Here is a 20783-nt window from a genome sequence, read left to right as displayed (position 1 = left end):
GAGCTAGAGCCAGGATAGGAACTCAGACAGTTATTTTGAGAGCTTATGCTCCATTCACCACACTAATGCACATGACATCCCCACCTCTCTCCCTGAGCTCCCTTGCCTTCCAGCAGATCCCTGGGAGTGGAGCAGGGCCCAGGGCTATAAGTCTGGTGGGTGCCCAGGAGAGATAGTCAGACAGGCTGGCAGGGCTGGGCTACCTGAGGCAGAAAGGAAAAGTCTCTCTGAATGAGGGGAAGAGGACCAGCCCCAGGTCCCTTTCCTGGTCTCCCAGGAATATGGCACCTCTGGAATGTGGGCTGGTAGCTGCCAGCCCCTGCCCTCCCTGCCCACCAACAAGAAGAGTTCAGAGTTGAGATCATGAAGGGAGAAGCTTTATTGACAATGGAGAAGACAAAATTCTGGGCAAGTACACACAGCACTGCTCCAAGAGTCCAGCTTGGGGTCAGGCCTGTCAGGACCAAGGGCTTCTTTGCCTTGGGGATCTCGCCCACACCCCACGATCCTGAGCTTTCCAGCATCTCCTTTTCTAGCAACCCAAAGACCTTCCATGGCTTCTGGACCAAGTGAGTGGCAGCCACGGGTGGGGAGCCAGGACCAGAGTATGGTCTGAGGCCTGTCAAGTGTGGTGGACACAGACCCCTGGCCTCTCCTCAGCCTCTTTCAGCTTGGCACTCCAGGGTCTGCCCCAGCCACTCCTGCTCCCCAGGGCAGGGGACAGAAAGGGAGCAGCCCAGGGAGCCCCTCAGTGAAGAAGCCTTAGGGTGAGGGGCACAGGGGCCCATCTCCCCTTCCCTGTGCCTGAGCAGAGCTCAGCAAGCTGAATCTTCTGGTGACATGTCCTTCCTGCTTGAGCCTGCCGGGTGGAAGGGAGCCCTGTCAGCCCCAGCCTGCCTGTGTAGGCTCCACACCTCCAACCCGCCGGCTGGACTGTGCTCCCACACTGACTGACCTCCCCAACAGGCTGGGCCCACCCTTTCATCCATCGCTTTTTTCAGGGACCAGGTACGGGCTGCAGCCTGACCACAGGCATCTCTTGGGGCCACAGACATAGAACAGCAGTCCTCCAATCTGGGGACTCTTCTCCCCCAGCCACCTGCCCAGCTTGCAGCCAGTTGGTTGTGGGGGCCCAGGACTAGATGGAGACCCAGCTTTAGGACCTGATACTTCCCACAGCTCCCCCAGCCTGGGGCAGCAGGAGGGAGATGAGCCAGTCCTGACTTGGGGCTGGGAGGAGCAGGGACAAAAATAACCCAGTACAGGCTCCCGCTGAGGCCAGAAATAGCGTAGTGACAAGTTCCTTGTAACACCCTGGGCGAGCAGCAGGCAGGAAGGCAGAGCTGAGGAGGGCCTAGCATCACACCAGGTCCGGGCCTGGCCAAGGGGTCCACACCACATCCGCTCTACATACCATGCCACACTGCCCCACACACACATGCGGAGGAGGGCCCAAGGGAGCAGGGCTCAAGACAGGGAATCTGGAGAGATGCTGAACTTGGGCTTGGCCTTGGCCACAGCCATGCTGCGCTTGCGCAGGGGCCCACGGGCAAGGGTCAGGACATCCAGCAGGCTTGGGTCCTCATCAAGTTGGCGGGCCGTGCAGAGCGGCGTGGGCACTTTGATGGTGTTGCCAAACTTGGAGTAATCCACGGAGTAGCGGCCATCTTCCTCGGTCACGATGGGTACAAAGCGCTGGCCCCACAGGATCTCATCGGCCAGGTACGAGGTGCGTGCCTGGGTGGTGATGCCCGTGGTTTCCACCACGCCTTCCAGGATGACAATGATCTCAAGGTCCTGATGGTGGTGCAGGTCACAGGGCGCCAGGTCATAGAGCGGGCTGTTGGCATCAATGACGTGGTAAATGATGAGGGGTGCCACCAGGAAGATACTATTGCCACCCACACCGTTCTCCATGGGGATGTCCACCTGGTGGAGGGGTACCACCTCGCCCTCAGGGCTGGTGGTCTTGCGCACCACCTGCATGTGGATGGTGGCGCTGATGATCATGCTCTTGCGGAGGTCGCCCACACGCAGCATGAAACAGAGGCGGCCATGGCGCAGGGCAATGACTGCATGCTTGCTGAAGATGAGGGTCTCGGCCCGCCGGTGGGCCTGGGCAGTCTTCATGAAGATGCAGCCCAGCATGATGGCATTGATCATGAGCCCCACGATGTTCTGCACAATGAGGATCAAGATGGCCAGAGGGCACTCCTCTGTCACCATGCGCCCGCCGAAACCAATGGTCACCTGGACCTCAATGGAGAAAAGGAAAGCAGATGAAAAGGAGTGGATGCTGGTGACACAGGGCACAGTGGCACCGTCGCCAGGGGCCTCGCTAGGGGCCAGGTCACCATGGGAGAAGGCAATGAGCCACCAGACCATGGCAAAGAGCAGCCAGCTGCACAGGAAGGACATGGTGAAGATGAGCAGCGTGTATGGCCACTTGAGGTCCACCAGGGTGGTAAACACGTCCTGCAGAAAGCGGCCCTGCTCCCGGATGTTCTTGTGGGCCACGTTGCAGTTGCCATTCTTGGACACGAAGCGGGCCTTCCGCTCACGGGCATGGTACCGGGGTTCTGCAGGGTCTTCTGCTAGCCTTGTCAGCACATACTCCTCAGGGATGATGCCCTTGCGGGACAGCATGGCTCCAGCAACCACCAGGGAGAGGCTTCCCCCATGGGGGGAACCCCCTGACCAAGCTTAGGACCTACTGTGGGATTCCTTCTCTGGGACCAACCTCAGTCTGCGCTGGCCTCACTTTTGAGATGCCTCCCCAACCAGCCTCATCCCCACATCCACCTGGCCCCTGCTTCACTTCTTTATACCAGCCTCACACCTCAACCCACCTGCCCACTGCCTAGTGAACCCCCCACTCTGCCTGTTCCTCACTTGGCATTAGATTTCAGCTCAACTCTCCTCCACCCTCTGACCACCCCTGGACATCTCCCTAGGACCCCTTCTCCACTCCCAGCCTTCCTTCTCAACCTGCCTCTCCCACCTGGGAACGTCACACCTCCGAGTCTTACCAACTGACCAGACCTCACACAACCCATACTGTGTCTCTCATCTCGCCCATTTCTGCCCCAGGCTCCCCTCCAAGCTCCAGTTTCATACCGTCTCACCTCCAGGAATGCTCCCTCTTTCCTACCCAACGCCCTGTAGAGCTTTCGCCGCTCTTCGAAACCCCCTCCAGCTCTCGTCCTCTCTTGTCTCCTTGGGATCCTGCGCCCTCCAGAGTCACCACCCCACCCAGCTCCACTCCAGATCCCCTCGCCCCCAGCGCGCCCTGGCGGGGCTCACTCGGAGTCCCGGCCTCCCGGCTCCCCGCCGCCGCAAGCACGCCGGCGCCGCGCCCCAGCCGTCGCTCCGTCCTTGCCCCGCCCGCTTGTCGCCGCAGCACCTGCTCCTGCTCCTCAAGCCGCAGTCGTCGCCTCCCCTCCCCCTCCTGCTGCCCGGGCACTGGCGGCGGGCCGCCCTCCTGTCCGTCTGTCCGTCAGTTGGCCCGCGGATACCGACCTGTGCTAGGTGGGGTGGAAGATTGAGGGCACTGGGCTCCTGAGGCGTGGAGTGGGGGCCAGGGGCCGCCAGGGGGAGCCCGACCTATTCCTGGGCTGGAGGGCGGGCGGGCACAGGCGCAAGTCCCGCCCCTCGCCATTCACCTCTCCGCCGCCTTCTTCCTCCCGGCTCACAGTTTGGCCTTGGGAATTTGCCCAATCAGATGGACCGAAAGGTTTCTCCAGCCCACAGGCTATAAAATTAGGGCGGAGCGGGGCCGGGGGTGGGACGTGAAGGGAGTCGTCACCCGCCCTCTTAGTCTTGGAACCGGTACCCTCATCACCCTGGCTCCCCTCCCCCAATTTTCCCATCCTCAGTTGGGTCAATATCAACCTCCCAGCACTTGACTTTGCGGGGTCCCAAGGAAAGGAGGCACCGAGAGGCTGTGTCAGCAACCTGGTGACTGGGGGAGATGGCACGAGGACTTCTCAACTGATCGCTTCTTCTCTTTGGAGATGCTTTTAATCTTTTCTGGGTCACGGATCCTTTGAGAATCTGATGCAAGCCATGAACTCCACGGAAAATAAATGTATCTTAGTAGGTGTAGAAACATAGTTTAACGCCCACTGCAGGGGATGCTAGATGCTGCAGTCCAGAACCCTGGGTGGTTGCACCTTCTCAGTCATGACCCCATACCCAAACCCACCCCTGCATTTTTAAAGAGGGTTTGAGCTGGCCCTTGCTTTACACTTCCTTCACCCACAGCCTCATTTCTTCTATCATAGATAATGGGAAGCACCTGGGTCTGTCTGAGGGGCTGTTTTAGGGCTGATTTGTGCACTGGGGGTCCTAAGCCCTTAGCCTGAACATGAGTGGTGTTTCTATCACAGGCATCCCATCCCTGTGGCTTGGGATCAAGGTCTGCCCCCCAATCCTCAGGTGGGAGAGAAAGCCTGCTAGATCTCTGTTATTGTAGCAGTAATGGCCCCACTCCCTCTCTTCGGCTCAAGTCCTTATGGAGAAACCCCAGACCCATGTGTGTTCATTTGTCGGCGTGAGGGCTTAAAGTAGGGGCTGGAAAGATAGGGACAGTGGGAGTGTGGACCACAGTGGGACAGAATGTAGTTTTCATATTGAGTTTTCCTCTTTTTCTCCGATACCCACCTTCAGGCAAAGTGAACACTACTACTCATGGTAAAAATGATCTTGGGCTATATTATCCGAGGTGCAGTGCTTAGCGTGGGAAGGGGGAAAACAGGATGAGCAGAGTGGGGAGCTCAAGGAGACACAGTTACACAGGAAACTTCTGGAACAACTGCAACTGTTCAGCCATCAGAAGAAGAACACTGGAGAGCCTTCCCAGGGAATTTGGGTACTACTGCAGAAATCCTGGGGTTCAAGGTGGATGGACTAATTATTTTGTGTGTCCCAAAGTATAGAACTAGTATAGACACTGAGTAGAACAGAGGCAGGCTTTGATTTCATATATTGAAGAGTCAGTTCTAATAACCAGAAATGACCCAGGTGTGTAGGGTATCCAAGTTAAGGTTGGCCAACCACCAGGCGTGCTATAGGGAGGTTTGGTCTGGGATGGCCTTGGTGTGGGCAGTGCCCTACCCCTGCTACTTCCATTCTCCCTCCCCAGGCTCTGCTCCTGGGAGGCCCAACAGTGGAGGGAGCTGCTGGGCCCCCAGAGGCATCTCAAGAGCTAGAAAAGCCAGGATCTGCCTCAGTGTGGCCCTGAGGCCTCAGGTGTTCTCAGCTCTGCCCTTTCCAGGAGGATGAGCCCCACTCCCAAAGGGCTCAGCCTCCTGCTCTACTCCATCCTACACCTCCTCATACTCATTTCCCCCAAACACTGCACTTGTCAAGTCCTTTCTCACTCAAAAACCTTTTCCACTTCCCTTTTGTGCATAGGCTCGTCCCAGACTCCTTGTCTTGGCATTCAAGGCTCTCCTTCCCCTTGGGCCCTTTTCTCTAACTCTCTACTTATCTAATTCCCATCCTTCCCACACCCAACTCAAATCCTGCCTCTCCCAGGCAGCCTGCCAGTCCTCACAGAGCACCCCCTTCCTGAGCTCCTCTGGCTCCTGGAACAGACAGAAGGGACTCTGCTGGGCCTCTTCCAATGACTGATGGTTTTCCTTACATTGGGAAGAAGAGGGCACAGGCCCAAGACTCCTGGGTCTACACCCCAGGACCTGGTACAGCCAATACTGAAGGCAACATGTAAACAATAATAAAATGATATGTAAATGATCACCCATTATTTCTTGGCTGAGAGCAGGTGTGCACTCCTGTTTTCTGATGGGAGTCTGAGGGACAGCGGTTATCTTAGTTTCCACAGTGTCTGGGCCCCAGCATCTCCCAGTCACTACCTGGCTGACTTGTGGTATATGTACTGTGCTTTCCCTCTGAACAGCCATCCTGAATGCCCCTATGTGTGAGATGGAGACAGGGACATGTAATTCAGGCTTTGCCAGTGTATTCCAGCCTTTTGACCACAGTGATTGGGTGAGGGTGAGGATGTGACCCAAGTTGGTCCATTGAGATTTGCTCTCAAGATTTTTGCTGGAACTACTGGGGAAGAGCATCTCTTTTTCAGAGGCATAGGGTGTAAGCTGGACGTGCTAGTGGCCAACTGTCATGGGGGATGGAGAGGAAGATGGAATCCAAACAAACACCTGGATCCAGCACCTCCTGGAAGTAGTACACCTCATGGCCTTCTCAGTCACAGGACAACAAATTCCAGTTTTTATTTGTCACTTTGAGTTGGGTTCCTGTCATTTGTAATGGAAATAGCGATAATCCAGGGTACTCGGGGGCCCACAATTTTAACCCAAGTATTCAATCTGATGAGATAATCACAAAAAATGCTATAACCTTGTTAAGGACTGACTTGCCTCCCTTGCCAAATTCATATGATGGAGCCCCCGCCCCCCAGTGTGACTATACAGTGGAGACAGGGCCAGTGAAGACGTAATTAGGTTAAATGAGGTCATAGGAGTGCAGCCTCATCTAATATGACTGGTACCCTAATAAGGAGAGAGACCAGGGACGTGCACGCAGAAGAAACGCCATGTGAGGACGCAGCGAGAAGGTGGCTGTCTGGAACCAAGGAGAGAGGCCTCAGGAGAAACCAAACCTGCCACACTTTGGTCTTGGACTTCCAGCCTCCAGAATCATGAGAAAAAAAATTCTGCTTGTTAAGCCACCCAGTCTGCGGTATTTTGTTGCGGGAGACTAATACAACCCTGCAGACTTAGACAGCCCTCGTTTCAAGATGAGGAGACACACTTTTGCCCACACTCACACAGCTTCCTGGGGTCTGCTGCTTCCACAGGACCTGCCCACGTCCCTGCCCCCCAGACCCATGGCCTCCGGTAGGAAATAATCAATCTCTTTATTTACAAGTGATTTACAGTTAGAAAGTCCAGGTGGGAGGTGGGCAGGGTGGGGCACTTGGGCGGGCAGGTCACTTGTCTGCATGGACAAAAGAGGCGAAGATGCTATCTTTCCGGCTGAGCAGCTTCTCTGGCTTGTCGAACTCAAGGATGGCACCGCGCTTGAGGACAATCACCAGGTCTGCACTCAGGATGGTGTGCACACGGTGCTGGGCAGGGCAGGGAGGGGCTGTCAGGGTGGTGGGGGAAGGGCGGGGGCAGCTGAGGGCATCCCTCCTGCAGCCTGTGGCCAGAACGCCTTATCTGTGGTGGCTGCCTTTTCCCCAGTGGCTGTGCCTCCAGCCTTCCCTCTGCTAATGCCACTCTCTCCCTCACCACGTCTCAGCTCTGCCCCCACCTCCAGGCTTCAAGATGAGGAGATCCTCCAACACCCCCCATCTCCCATTTCCTATGGAGAAGTAACTCTAGCCTAGTCCATAGGGCCTTTGGGACCGGGTGGACCTTGGAACGCGGAGAAAGAGGAGAGGTCTGAGGGACGTGCAGGTGCAAACCCTCCTACACCCCAAATCCTGCAATGTAGGCTCCCAGCAAGCCCACCAGACTCCTTGCCCTGCACTGCCCCAGGGCTTTCTCTTAATTATCAGGTGTAGGTGAGCCAAGAGGCTGCCCACTGATGACAGCCCCAGGAGGCCAGCCCTCTCTCTGGGTGTCCCCCCGCACCCAATCAGTGGGCCCCTTACCGCGATGGTGACCACAGTGCGGTCTGCGAAGGCCGTCATCACCACCTTCTGGAGGATGTTTTCCTGCCAGGTGGGAGCAGTAGCTGTTGGCTCATCTGCCCAGAGGATGGGGTTTGGTCTGGCTTTGGGGATGTGGGGCCCAGGTTTGTGGCCCAGCTCTCATCTGATCCCAACCCTAGCCCCACCACCTCCCTCTGGCCCTAGTCCCCACAGGACCGACCAGGTTCCCAGCGTTCAGGGGCTTGGCTCAGCCTCTTGGGAGTTCAGCTGTGTGCAAATGTGTGTGTTGTGTGTCTGGGTATGCTGTGTTGTGGGAATGGTTGTGAAGTGTGTGGGTCCATTGTGTATATATTTGTTACGAACATGCCCTAAGACTAGCTGGATTGAGGGTCCCCCAGCCTTTCACCTTATTTTCACTCCAAATGACCCTTGATGTTAAAGGTGACTTGAGTTTCAGGACCGCTTTGTGCAAACTTCATCCTAACAGCCCCTGAAAACCCTCTCCAAAACCCCCACCCTACGGGTATGCCCAGTACTGACCGTGGCCATGTCGATGGAAGCCGTGGCTTCGTCCATAATGAAGATGCTGGTCTTCCTCACAAAGGCCCGGGCCAGGCAGAACAGCTGCCTCTGGCCCTGGCTGAAGTTCTCCCCTCCTTCCGTGATGATGGCATCTGTAAACAGCCCCAGGGAGGCAGAGCAGGCCTGAATTAATCCTGTGTCGTGAGTTTAGTGGATGGAGTGGCTTGTGGGTGTCAGGAAATGTGTGTACTGGGGCAAATATGTAGGTGTGTGCTGTGGGTGCAGGTGTGCACAAGGTTGCTGCACCTTATACAACAGGGGCCATGTGCAGGAGTTACAAAGAAAAGAGCGCCCCCTGGAGTTATGCGCCGCTGTGGCCCCGGGCAGTTCTAGGAGGAGCATGAGAATGGAGTGTCTACGTTCTGGATGTGTGTGGGCCTTGAGGGGGTGATTTTCTGAAGCCAAGGCTTGGCCGGCCCCCACCACCCCGGCGGCTACAGCAGATACTACAAAGCTCTGCTGACTGCCAGGGTGGGAGCAAAGTCTTCCCAGTGGCCTTGATGAGTGACCCGGGCTTGTGATTTCCCCTTGAGTCCTCTCCTTCCTCAGGGCAGAACTGAGCAGGCAGGTGGATGGGGAGGGCAGGGCTGAATATATCATCATGGTATCTGGGACTTGCAAGCTCTATCTCACGTTGACCCTTACTGTCCCCGCTGTGCCCTGCAGGAGAGGCCAGATCCTGAACTGATGAGTTGTGTGATCTGGGACAAGTCACTTGACTTCTCTGAGCTCCTGTATGGTGAAAAGTAGAACTTAATGGTCCCTGAGGTCCTACTGGATCCTAGACTCTAAACTCTGGGCAAAGCCAAGACACAGGTGTGAGTTTTCCCTCCCTGGCCCTCACAGGCGCCCTTTAGTGCCCGAACAGTGTTCAGCCAGGAGTAGTTACCGAGGCCTCCGGGCAGCGCCTTCACCACCAGCTTCAGCTGGGCTATCTCCAGGGCCTCCCACAGCGTGCTGTCCGAGCACTTCTTCTCTGGGTCCAGGTTAAATCTGGAGGGTGACACAGAAAGCCCCTTTAGGGAGGGGAGCAGGAAGAGACGACCAGAGGCCGAGGCTGGTGAAGGGAGCAGTGAGTGGGAAATGACTGACTTGGGGTCCTGGCCGGAAGGGGGCAGCAAGGTGCTGGCATGGGTGGAGGGAAGCTTCCCAGGCCTGAGGGTTGGGGGAAGCTTACCAGCATCTGCTTAGGCCCCATGGGAAAGAGAAAGGCATGAGAGGAAGCTCTGAAGAAGCAGCACCCGTTCTTACTGCCAGAGCTGGAACAGGGCTGCTTGCCCAGGGAGGCTCCTGACCTCGCCCACCCCATCCTCTCTGTGCCCCAGATCCGGAGGAGCCGGGCTGGGGTGGGCCTCGCGGGGTGCTGGGGCTCACCGGATGGTGCCACTGAAGAGGACGGGGTCCTGCAGGATGATGGAGAGGCGCGAGCGCAGGGTGTGCAGCGGCAGTTTGGCGATGTCGATGCCATCGATGATGATGCGCCCTGCGTATGGACAGTGTCACAGGTGGGGCACCAAGGAGCGGGGAGATGGTGGTGCTGGGGACAGGGTCCGCCCGGGACTTGGGTCCTCATGATGATGCAGGTGAAGGCAGTGATTGCTGGGTTTCCTGAGACGTCTGATCATACCCAGGCATGGGTACATGAGGGGTACCTGTCCTACAACTCACCTTCGAACATGTCTACCATGCGGAAGAAGGCGAGAGAGAAGGAGGACTTCCCACTGCCTGTGCGGCCACAGATCCCAATCTGGAAAGAGAGGGGCAGGCATGCTGTGGGGACCTGGGGTGGCCAGGAGCCTCTAATGCTGGCTCTGGGCTATATAGGCATGGAGGTCCCAGCAGCTCTTGTTGGCCTGGCTTTCTGAGCAGCTTCTCTTTAGCCAGGGCTGGACCTGCGGTTTGGGCTTGTTTCTGGTAGTGAGTCCAGATGGGGCTCCTACTTGCCTGGCTGGGTGTGGGCATGGCTGTGCCTGGCACACATCTGTAGGGGAGCTGAGGTACTGGTGTCTATTGCTTGGGTGCGGCAAGAGGGCATGGGGGTGGCTGGGTGTGGTGTACAGGGATGTATCTGTGTGTCCCACCTTCAACTGGAGTCATCTCTGACCCCACTGCTTCCTGGCCCATGGGTACCAACAGAAATGACAATAAGGGACCGATACAGAAACAGAGATGCTGATGTAGAAGGATAAGAGAAGCAGGGACAGATGGGAGGAGCCAGAGGAAGGGACAGAGGTACATCTAAAGGTCAGAGATAGTGAGACAGCCAGCCACAGACAATGGCAAAGTGAGAGACAGAGAGGGAGAGTGGGGAGAGGGGCAGTGTCAGAGCAGAGGGGCAGTGAGGAGGGAATCACAGTCAGATGGGAGTGCCAGATAGGGGCTCCCTCCCCAGGACAAGGCAGCCTCACCCTCTTCCCCGAGGCCCCTGCTCTGAAGCTCAGGGGCCAGTGTCCTGGCAGAGCCTCCAACCATTTGCAGGGAAGGCCTGACCAAGCTCCTCTAAGCCAGGGGAGTCTAGGGTGTCTGTCTCCTTGGTGGGTGAGTGAAGGCAGCAGGAGGAGAAGGGGAGAGGGAAGGAGGGAGGGAGAGGAGGGCTAAGCCTCTTATTGTGAGGGGCCCTGGGCTGGGAGACTGGGGCGTCTGAATGGGCACAAGGCCTGGAGGGCCAGAGGGCCACGAGGTGACTGTGAGGCTGTCGAGCCCTATGCCCTCCCCACCCCTTTACCTTCTGTCCGGGGGAGATGAGGGCATTGACATGCTTTAGCACTGGCTTCAGGGAGCTGTCGTAGCGCACACTCAGGTTCTGGATCTGGATTTTCCCTTGGTCTGGCCAGTTCTTTGGGATCAGCGACGGTGCTAGGGGCCAGGCTGGGGGTCAGCTGCCAGGCGTGGGCCACAGCTGGTATCCAGGGGTGCCACCCTACCCCCGGGCCCCTTGTGTCCCCCTCAACCCAAACACCCCCACCCTGGGCCCCTTACCCAGCAGCCCCTCGTAGCGCTCCGCCTCAGTTTTCAGGAGCCCATGGATGCGTTTTACGGCCCCCAGCTGGATCTCCATGTCTGCCAGGTTCCTCACCATCCAATTGAGGTAGTTGGAGACCTGTGGGGAGTAGCCAGCCAAAGTCAGTGATCACTCAGTCCTATCCCTGGCCACCGGGATGGCCCTTCTTACAGCTGAGGATGCCTTCTGCGCCCACTGCTGGCTGTTCAGCGGTTTAGGGGTTACGATGAATGCGGCTCTTCACGCACGCACGCACCACCCTTCTGTAGCCCAGGCCCCGGGTGGAGGGGCAGGGACCTACAGTAAGCCCTCCTGCCCGCCTGGTCCCTGGGGTAAGGCCTGGGGGTGTCTCCGTCGGGAAGGTGCCCTGGCATTCCTTCTGACCCTTGCCCTGGCCCTCCTGCTGCCACTCACCATTAGGGCGTAGGTGAGGCCCAGGCCCACCAGGCCGGCGGAGAGCTCCCTGTGCAGGGAGTTGGAGATGGAGGTCACAGCTGCGATGAGGACCACACACGCACCAATGTACTCCTGCAGAGGGAGAGGAGCTGGCCTAGGCCCTCAGGGGTTGAAGCCACAGTGTCCCCCACCCACCTCACTCCCTTCAGGGCAGAGAGCAGCTCAGTTGAGACTCAACTCCAGCTCCAAAACACACGTACACATCGTCAGACACACAGAAGGCCTGTAAAGGCTGAGGCCCTAGGAGATAAAGTGTACCCACAGCTTCTACCCCCTCCCACTCCCAGCCCCCAGCCCCAACACGCATGCCTCACCAGTCATCCCACACATGTCATATGACCCACTAGCACATATCTCAGACTCACAAGCCCCCAGGCAGTAATACTGAGAAAAGGAAGCTCAGGTCAGACACAGGGAGGACCACCAGGGTTGGGAGAAGCAGGAGGGCTCGGCGCCCACCCCATGTGCACACACAGGCTGGTATCCATCCTCTCTTCCCACCCTCTGGTCCCTGGCTGACACTTGCTCCGGCTCCACAGCCCTGTCAGAAGCCCCTGTCCTGGGGCCCGGGGTAGGGGTGGGGGCACTTGCCATGCGGACTTCTAGCCACCTGTTGGCAGCCGTGAGGAAGAGGGAGGCGATGTTGTTGGAGTCAGTGTATTCAAGGAGCTTCTGCTGGAACCGGGCCTCGTACCTGCAGGGAGGTTGAGGAAGGTGAGGGGGGATAATTTTGGTCCATAGAACCCCCCAGACTCTCCTTACCTGCAAGGGGGTGGGGGCACCTGGACATCAGCAGCCCCCAGACATACCACCTCTGCCACTTTATACCTGCCATTCCTCCCTGGAATGCCTTCTCAGCTCCTTTCTACTTTTTCAATCCTGTCAAGAGGGCCATCTCCTTCAAACTTTTTTTTTTTCCTTCAAACTCTTGTTTTCACCCCAAGAACTGTTCTCTGCAGGGCTCCCCCGTTACAATAAAGGGTGCCTCTACTCACCGGTTGCTGAGGCAGGAAACCCAGGAATCATCTGGATTCACATCCAGTCCCTCAGAAAGTTCTCTTATTTCTACCTGCAAGATAGTTCTTGCCTCTGCCTGCCTCTCTCCAGCTTCCTGCCCAAGCAAACTCACCTGGACGATTGCATCGGCTTCCTTATAGGTCCAACTGCTACCTCCCTACAGACCACTCTCCACCCAGTAGCCAGCAGAATCTTTCTAAATCATAAATTACATCGTATCTCTCCCTGCTAAGACTGTGAATGGCTTTTAGGATAAAGAACCACCTGCTTGCCAGGAGCCTGTGTGAGCCAGATCCTGCCAACCCCACCAGACTCCTTCCATGCCACAAATTCCCTCGTTCACTGTGTGGCAGCCACAGAAATTACAAGAATGTAATTTAATTATTACTTTACTTGCCTTTATTCAGTATTGTGACAATACCAACTTTCTTCTCCCTGCCCCAGGGCCTTTGTACGTGCTATTCCCTCTGCCTGGAAGGCTTTCTCCTCTGCTCTTTCCAAGGCTAACGCCTCTCAACCTTCAGGTTTTACCTTAAATGGCACGTCCTCAGAGTGGCTTTTCCTGGTCTGTTGTTCTCCATCTCCAGTCTGTTTCATAATCTCTGCTCATGTATTAATTTCTCTAACTTTATTGTCCACTTCCCTCACTAGACTGTTAACTTCATGAGGATGGAGACCATGTCTGTTTTGTTCACCAATGCACCCCAAGCACCTGGCGCTGTCAATAACTATTTGTTGAGTGAATGAATAGAACCGTCCCTCTAAGGTAGAAGGGATCTCTCTGCACAAGGAACTCTGGAGGCTTTCTTGCCCTTGTGCCTTGTGCCCTTCACACTTTCTCCCTTGTGTTTCTTTGTATAAATCTGCCTCTTTTCTCTGAACTGCTTGGGCTCCTGGTATCACTCTCTTTGGCCACCCCCTTAGAACTGGCTGGCTTAGGCCAGGCCAAGAGGAAAGGGCAGGTATACTGGTTTAATGATGAATGGAAGAATGAATGAAAGCCATCTCAGCATGGTCTTAGGGAAACAACTGAGGTGGACTCAGAGGGACTCAAGATGGGTCTTGTTGGGCATTTGTTTTTCACTCCTGGAAAGTGTTTGTTCTGCTTTGATTATTTCTGGGTGGAGGGCCTGTGTCTGAACCACATGTCTGAGGGGAGCAAAGTGAATCTCTGAGGTGTGAGAGGGTGTGACTGCCCAGCCACGGGCTGGATGTGTGTGGGGGGGGTGATGTGTCTGAGGGGAGTGTGAAGCCATATGTCTGAGGGTTTGATTGAATAAGTGGGTGTTGAAAGTGTGTATGTGAGAGTGCATGTGTGAATGACGGAAGAGTCTGAGGGGTGTGTGACTGGCCTGAGGGGAGGGTGAGCAGGAGGGTGTGTGTGAAATGGGTGCTTCTGTGATGGGTGTGTGGCGGTGTGAGGAATGTGGAAAGAGGCCTAGCTTTGGGGCCACAAAGATGCAAGCTGGAGTCTGAGTATTATCAGGACCAAGATTCAGTTTTCTCATCAGTAAAATGGGATTAGTAATAGTTCCTACATGGACTGAAATAACTACTTAGTGTCAGGTACTCTTGAAACCTTTTTGGGGAAAAAGCAGGGCCTCCAGATAAAAAGAGAAGGGGAGACAGGGCTGGATTCCTAGCCTAGCACCAGCTTTTACTGTCTGTGTGACCTCGGGTTGGTACTCAGCCTCATTGTAGAACGTGGCTTCTCCTACCCATGTCATGAGGCTCTGGTGAGGATTAAACACAAGAATCTTCATTTAAGAGTATGAAAACGAATATGTGTGTGTGTGTGTGTGTGTGTGTGTGTTTAATCAGGACATTATGCTATACACTAGAAATTGACACATTTTAACTGACTTTACTTCAATTTAAAAAAATTTGCATTCATCACTGAGCACAGTGCCTGGCACGTGGGAAGTGTGCAACCAATAATTGCTAGTTAGTTCTCAACAGGGCCAGCTGCTGGGCAAAAGCCAATGAATTCAACATATCCAGGATGATTTTAAAAGGCCTTCATTCAAATTTAAAAATCATCCACTGTGTCAGTGCTGGGTGTGGGAGGCTTCCCGGGCAGCAGTTGCTCTGGCTGACCGCAGGCTTGGTCTGAGGCTAGTTGCAGGAGGCTGGCATCCACTCAGATATCCACTGAGGGGATCTGGCCCACTCTAGGAAAGTCACAATCTCTCTGCCCCAGGCCCAGCCCGAAGGCCTCTGGGGCACCAATTCTAAGAGGAGCATCACCAAAACTTACAGTAGAGGCTAGGCATGGGGGTGTTGAGGGGCCTGGAAGTTGAAGGACCTAGGGAAGTTCAGGCTTGAGAAGAGAATTAAGCTGGGAGGAAACCCTGGAGTCATGCCAGGATCCAGGGAGCTTCTATGGGGAAGACAGCACAGGATTGCATAGCAGCATGGGATGTTCAGGGAGCAGAGACATGGCAGAGCTCTGCTTCGCTTTGCTTTACTCAGACAAGACCCCAAAGAGGACCTCCCACCAGCCCTAGATGCCCCAGGGAGTGAACAGGGGCTGCGGTGTTGTTGCACCAGGGGCCTGGGCACCTCTCCCAGGGCTGCGGCTGGACCTTGGGGGTTGGAGGGAAGAGATGCAAGCCTCTTCGGACCCCCCTCAGCTGGTCCCTGAGCCCTACGGTCACTCCTGGACACAGGGCTGGTGTTTCATGGTTGCTGTCACGCTCTGCGCAGCTGTGCCATCCTAAAAATAACTGAGAATCACTCTCTGGGTGAGGCTTAGAGGCTAGAGCCCCAGTATCTGGGTCAGGGGTCTCTGGGCTGTCTGTCTGAAGGAGAGATGCCCCAATACATCAGAGACTGAGGTGGGGAGCAACAGCCCCCTCCACTCCCAAGACAGCCTCTGATGCTCCTGTCAAGCCCAACATCACAACGCAGAGTGGCAAGACGATGGCGGTGGCACTAAAGTTTTGGGGGAATTCCTCTAGCCTGGTGAACTCTCACCTACCCTTTGAGTCCCAGTGTTGATGACACCTCCTCTATGAAGCCTTCCATGACTGCCTCCCTTCTAAGCTCCCACAGCCTGTGTCCCCCTTTCTTTCAGAGTACTTGTCACATGCGTTTGTTCGGGCTTGCTCAAAGCCCAGACTGTAAATGCCTTTAGGGCAGGGGCTTATCTGATTTTCTTTGTCTTTTTAGTGCCTGACATGGGGCTTGGTGAACACTCAGTAAGTGTTTGTCAAATGAATGAGCAGGTTCAAGTCTGGGCTTTGTGGGACCTTACACAGAACCTTGATTTCCTTTTCTGAGAAATGGGAATAATCAAGCTTTCCACCTCAGAGTGCAGTGCAGAATGAATGAGATCTGTATGTAAAGTACTCAGCATAGTGTTTGGCTCACAATGAAAGACAGCCTCAGGGCTGGCCCATGTAAGGGTCTTTCTGCCACTGATATGTGAGGAATTGTCTTCGCCTTGCCTCTTTTCTGCCTTAGTTCACAGAGGCTCTGGGCTTGGCTCTAGGCTGAGAGTCTCCTTTCTGAATCACACAGCTGGAGCCCACTGGGCTTGACCCCTTGGGTGGACCGACCTTGGGGCCTGAGGAGGGATTGGGAGATGGTATCCTGGGCCTTCCTAAGTGGAACCCTGAGAATCTCATGACCTGTGAGCCTGGCTCCACGCCCCCCAGAGAGTCTGGTACCTGAAGGCCCGGATGGTAGTCAGGCCTTCCACAGTTTCAGCAAAGTGCGAGAGCAATGGGAGCTGGGTGGTGTCGTCCAGCTGCTGCAGGTCCCTGTGCGAGGGGAGCAGAGTGGAATGGTTAAGAGGGCAGCTCAGGGCTCAGCCTGGGTCTGAATCCGAGCTCCACCCTCCTGCTGCTGTGTGGACAAATGGCTTCACCTCTCTAGGCCTCAGTTTCTCACCTGTAAAGAAGGAAGACAAGGGTACCCTGAGGCCTGGATGAGATCATTTATGTAGATGCCCAAACAGAGCATGCTGGAATGGTTACTGTTATCCCGAGCATCATCCACCTCATGTCTGCATCCGTCCATTTGCTTTGCTGCACAGCCTCGCTCTGCAGCAAGGCTTGGCAGGCAGGGCCAGTTCCCTTTTCACAGGTTAGCAACCTGAACCTCAAGGCAACTAGTCAAAGGCACAGGAAGACCAAACTCCAAGCTTTCAGTCCCCTCCGTAATAACCATGTCAGGCTGTGGCACGTCACAGGCTAGCATCTAAAGAGCTCCTGGAGAGGGAAAGGCCAATGGTTTCCATGGCAACAGAATTGCTCCTGCTCCCCACAGCTGCCCTGTGACAAGCGTGGTAGTGCCCGGGAGGCCAGATTGGGATGCAGGAAGCAGCTTTTCCTGGACAAACCATCTCTAGGGCCAGAGTGGGTGCCAGGGGAACAGGGCAGTTTCTCTGGCAGAAGAAATGAACTTTGTAGAACAGCTTGTACAGTGTTTAAAAAGCGACTGTGATTTTGTGAGTATCAATGCACTATGTTCCTCATGTGTATCAGGGGATTTTGGATCATCCAGGCAAAAAGCCATTTAGACAAATCTTGATCCTTGTGGGCAAGGTAATTGTGGCCAAAATGTCTCTAAATTTAATCATTATTATTACTGCCAATCAGCATTTTCACTCATTTCTAACCAACTTTGCACACTTGGGAGACTGCTTAATCTTTCTGACCAGAACCCCTAGTAAGAAATACATTTTCTATCACATGCACCCACACACCCATACACAACCCAAAAAAGGGCTTCATGAAGCAAAGCCCACTGTTACTATGTGAATACAGTCTAATATTTTCTATTCCATTTCACTAAAAAAGTACTGGTTGTGATCTATGATATTGATTTCATGATCCACTGATAAGTTGTAATTGGCAGTTTGAGGAACACTGGCCTACAGGTTCTTTAAAATTGTCCCTACAAAAATTTGAATCTATGAGCTTAACAGAATTACTCCCAGAAAGAACTTCCTAGAGAACATTCTTAGAAAATTTTGAGTAGGAAACAGTCATGTGTGGCTCCAAGGCTCACAAGGGTGAATGTGATCAATGAGAACGGCTGTGAGAGACTCTCTCAAGTCAAGGCTTCCAGACACGCTCTGGACACATGTGGGCTGGGAGGTCTGGTTGCCATAAGATCCCTCACATCAGGTGCCCTCTGACTTTATGCATCAGCGGTCAGCCTGGTCACTGGAATCATAAAACCCTCCTGGGAAGTATTTTGGCAAAATGAAAGAAGGGCACAGATGCGTGTATAGACCCTGATCTAGCAGTTCCATTCCTGAGTGTGTCACCCAAGGAAAGAGTCCAGATATTAACTGCGGTGTGCGTGTGTGCTGACAAATGGTTATGTTGGGATAGTGGAATATGAATATTTTTATTTTCCTTTTTGGGGGGAACATTCTACCTTGACGATTCTAATAAGAGTACAGAAGTGCCTATATTAAAGCATCTCCCAACCCTCACCCCCAGACAAGTGCTGCCGTCACCTGGATGCCACCCGGAAGTACTTCTGGATGAAGTAGCACACCACAGCCAGGGGCAAGAGGGCCACGAGGAACACAGGTGTGACGTAGGAGATGACGGCCAGAGCTGAGAAGCAGAGCAGGGTGGAGCGGCTCAGACACTCCAGTGTGGATGGGATGTGCTGAGAGAAGGGACGGTGAGAAAAAGGTGAGTTCGGGTATTTGATTATCTTCAGTGTGTTACCTGCCGCCATGTTTTGCTCTATTCCTTTACTACAGGGGCATGTCTTATCCCTGAAGCTACACTGTAGGCTTCCTGAGATTTGGAATTAGGTCTTTGGTTTTTCATCATCTAGGATGATGGCAAATCAAGAACACAGGCTGAATCAACAGGAATATTCTCCACAAAATCAGTCACCTTGGTTAAGAATATGCTGGAGCCTTACTGTGAGCCTGGGTGGGTCTGGATAGAAGCTAAAGGGATGTGGTTTCTTTCAGCCTTATGATGAGGGTTTCCCAGGGGAGGCCACAGGCCCTGAAGCAGCATTGTAATCAGATCAGAGGCTACTGGGATCCTATCCTAAGGCTCTGACCCCCTCACCTGATCTGGGGAATCTTCCTCTCTCTCTGAACTGGGGAAATAAATCGCAGCCCTGTGTACCTGGTCGATGGTGTTACAATCAGATGAAAACCTGTTCAGGATGCTTCCAAGGGGTGTGGTCTCAAAAAACCTAGGAGGCAATCAGAGGAACAGTTACTCATTCGTTTATTATTTCCTTCCTGTTTATTGAAAGAAGATAGTTATTTCTTTTATTTCAGTGTCTCTGGAGTCATCCCCAGGTCTGGCTTTCCAGGGGCAGTAGTCTTGGCAGGTCTGTAGACATCTGGCCTGTGTCCCTGAGCATTCCTGCGGCTGATGAAAGGGGTGCCAGGCCTCCCCAACCTCTCTGACCCTCAAGCCCACGTGTGACACTGCCACCATTCTCAGCTGCTCTCTTGGCCTGACTCACTCAGCAGCTGTCCTCCCGGGGACATAGAGTTCTCTCTGGAAGGACAACCCTTCCGGGGGAACAGGGCCCTGGGGCAGTCTGTCGGCTGGCTGACCCTGCAAAGCCACTCTGGCTGTCAGCACTCTGGCAGTAACCCAGAACCTGCCCAACCCCAACCTGAGAATTTCAGAACTACAGATCTGGGACACAGAGAGGGTGAATAAATGTGGGGGCCGTGTTGGTGGGCCACAGAGCGCTCATGAGGCTGAAAAGTAGGAACAGGGGGAACAGGGCCCTGGGGCAGCCTGTCGGGAACAGGGCCCTGGGGGGAACAGGGGGAACAGGGGGAACAGGGCCCTGGGGCAGCCTGTCGGCTGGCTGACCCTGCAAAGCCACTCTGGCTGTCAGCACTCTGGCAGTGACCCAGAACCTGCCCAACCCCAACCTGAGAATTTCAGAACTACAGATCTGGGACACAGAGAGGGTGAATAAATGTGGGGGCCGTGTTGGTGGGCCACAGAGTGCTCATGAGGCTGAAAAGTAAGGAGTGCAGTCAGATGGTGAGGTCTGGCCTTGATGAGGGGACAGATAACCTGTCTGACTGCTGTGTTTGTAAACTGAGTTGGCCAGCTAATTGGGCAGTGACAGCTGTAAACTTCTTTCACACCAAGCGGCCTTTGGGAGATCTACCCATCTCTTGATAGAAGATTAGAACAGTTACCCACGTCCCTGGGGTGAGAACCCACAGAATGGCTGAGGGAGGCGAGAGTTGAAGGGTGGGTGGTACCTGCCTAGAGAGGGGAAACTAACATTTCCCCTGCAGACACTCACTTTGAAGGGCTGTTGTGACAATTATACGAGCTAACCATATAAAATTCCTAGCACTGTGTCTGGCTGAGTAAATGCCCATTTCCTTCTGCTTTCTGCACCGAGGAGGGTACTTTTACCCACATCGTCTCCTTGAGTCACCCTCAGCAGCCTGTGACAGAGATTGTATTTTCCCATTTTATAGGTGGGAGACCTGAGGCCCAGAGAACAGTGACTTGCCCACAGCCGGCAGGGAGGGTACCTCATGGGAGCCAGGATGATCTGGTTCAGCAGGCTGCGGTGCAACCTCTTGGCCACCTTTAGCCCCGTCCACTCTACTGTGATGGACGTGACGAGGCACAGCACGATGCCCAGGCTGCAGAGCACCGTGAACACCATGGCGTAGACAGTCTGGTCGAGGGAGCACTCCTGGGCCAGGCAGAGAAGGAGGAGGGGTCCCGGGTCGGGGGTGGTCTATGCTTAGCCCTCTCCCTCCCCGCCTCTCCTGCCCCTTCCCTGGGGCTGTGGGCCACACCTGGCTGAGGGAGCAGTTCCTGGCCGTGGGGCTCAGGGTGAGGGCGCTGTCGGTCCACTTGGCCAGCCAGTAGTCGATGGCCACCAAGACCATGTGCTTGAGAAGCTGGGAGAAGACCAGCAGCGAGAGGAGCAGGATGCCGGCGGAGGACAGGTACTTGGCGCAGGCCCGCCACGGGATCTTGGCGCGCTGGTGTAGCACCGACGACAGGTTATCCTCCTCCTCACTCTCGGCCGCCTCCTCTGTAGGACACAAAACGCCCCTGTGGCTTCACATTGAACATCCCTCCAAGGGGAAATCAGAAG

At 54.9% G+C, this 20783-nt stretch overlaps 2 protein-coding genes across 7 annotated transcripts in view; both read right to left on the bottom strand.

The window, feature by feature from the left end:
• Positions 1 to 355: 355 nt before the first annotated feature.
• Positions 356 to 3479, bottom strand: KCNJ11 (potassium inwardly rectifying channel subfamily J member 11). Its single transcript, XM_010964801.3, has one exon. The coding sequence runs from the start codon at positions 2644 to 2646 to the stop codon at positions 1468 to 1470; it is 1179 nt and encodes a 392-aa protein (XP_010963103.1). The 5' UTR covers positions 2647 to 3479; the 3' UTR covers positions 356 to 1467.
• A 3403-nt stretch (positions 3480 to 6882) lies between these two features.
• Positions 6883 to 20783, bottom strand: part of ABCC8 (ATP binding cassette subfamily C member 8) — a 73889-nt gene continuing 59988 nt past the window's right edge. For 5 of the 6 annotated variants that reach the window (XM_074372302.1, XM_074372297.1, XM_074372298.1 and 2 more), the window contains exons 25-39: positions 20479 to 20720; positions 20206 to 20372; positions 18809 to 18878; positions 18172 to 18329; positions 16370 to 16462; positions 12273 to 12375; positions 11640 to 11753; positions 11204 to 11324; positions 10950 to 11080; positions 9893 to 9971; positions 9599 to 9707; positions 9114 to 9217; positions 8183 to 8316; positions 7643 to 7705; positions 6883 to 7111 (exon numbers count right to left, since the gene is read on the bottom strand). In XM_074372302.1, coding sequence (XP_074228403.1) covers positions 6974 to 7111; positions 7643 to 7705; positions 8183 to 8316; positions 9114 to 9217; positions 9599 to 9707; positions 9893 to 9971; positions 10950 to 11080; positions 11204 to 11324; positions 11640 to 11753; positions 12273 to 12375; positions 16370 to 16462; positions 18172 to 18329; positions 18809 to 18878; positions 20206 to 20372; positions 20479 to 20720 — 1826 coding nt within the window. In that variant the 3' untranslated portion in view covers positions 6883 to 6973. Of the gene's footprint in view, positions 7112 to 7642; positions 7738 to 8182; positions 8317 to 9113; positions 9218 to 9598; positions 9708 to 9892; positions 9972 to 10949; positions 11081 to 11203; positions 11325 to 11639; positions 11754 to 12272; positions 12376 to 16369; positions 16463 to 18171; positions 18330 to 18808; positions 18879 to 20205; positions 20373 to 20478; positions 20721 to 20783 lie in introns of all 6 variants that reach the window. The other variant, XM_074372301.1, reaches the window with a different exon arrangement.

Source organism: Camelus bactrianus, chromosome 10 (genome assembly GCF_048773025.1).
Source record: "Camelus bactrianus isolate YW-2024 breed Bactrian camel chromosome 10, ASM4877302v1, whole genome shotgun sequence".
NCBI classification, from domain to species: domain Eukaryota; kingdom Metazoa; phylum Chordata; class Mammalia; order Artiodactyla; family Camelidae; genus Camelus; species Camelus bactrianus.
Note: the sequence above shows the minus strand (reverse complement) of the source record. Positions and strands in the feature narration are given on the sequence as shown.

What these genes read in the sequence shown, in the direction of transcription:
- KCNJ11 (XM_010964801.3), bottom strand. Translation starts at nt 2,646, where the DNA reads ATGCTGTCCCGCAAGGGCATCATCCCTGAGGAGTATGTGCTGACAAGG.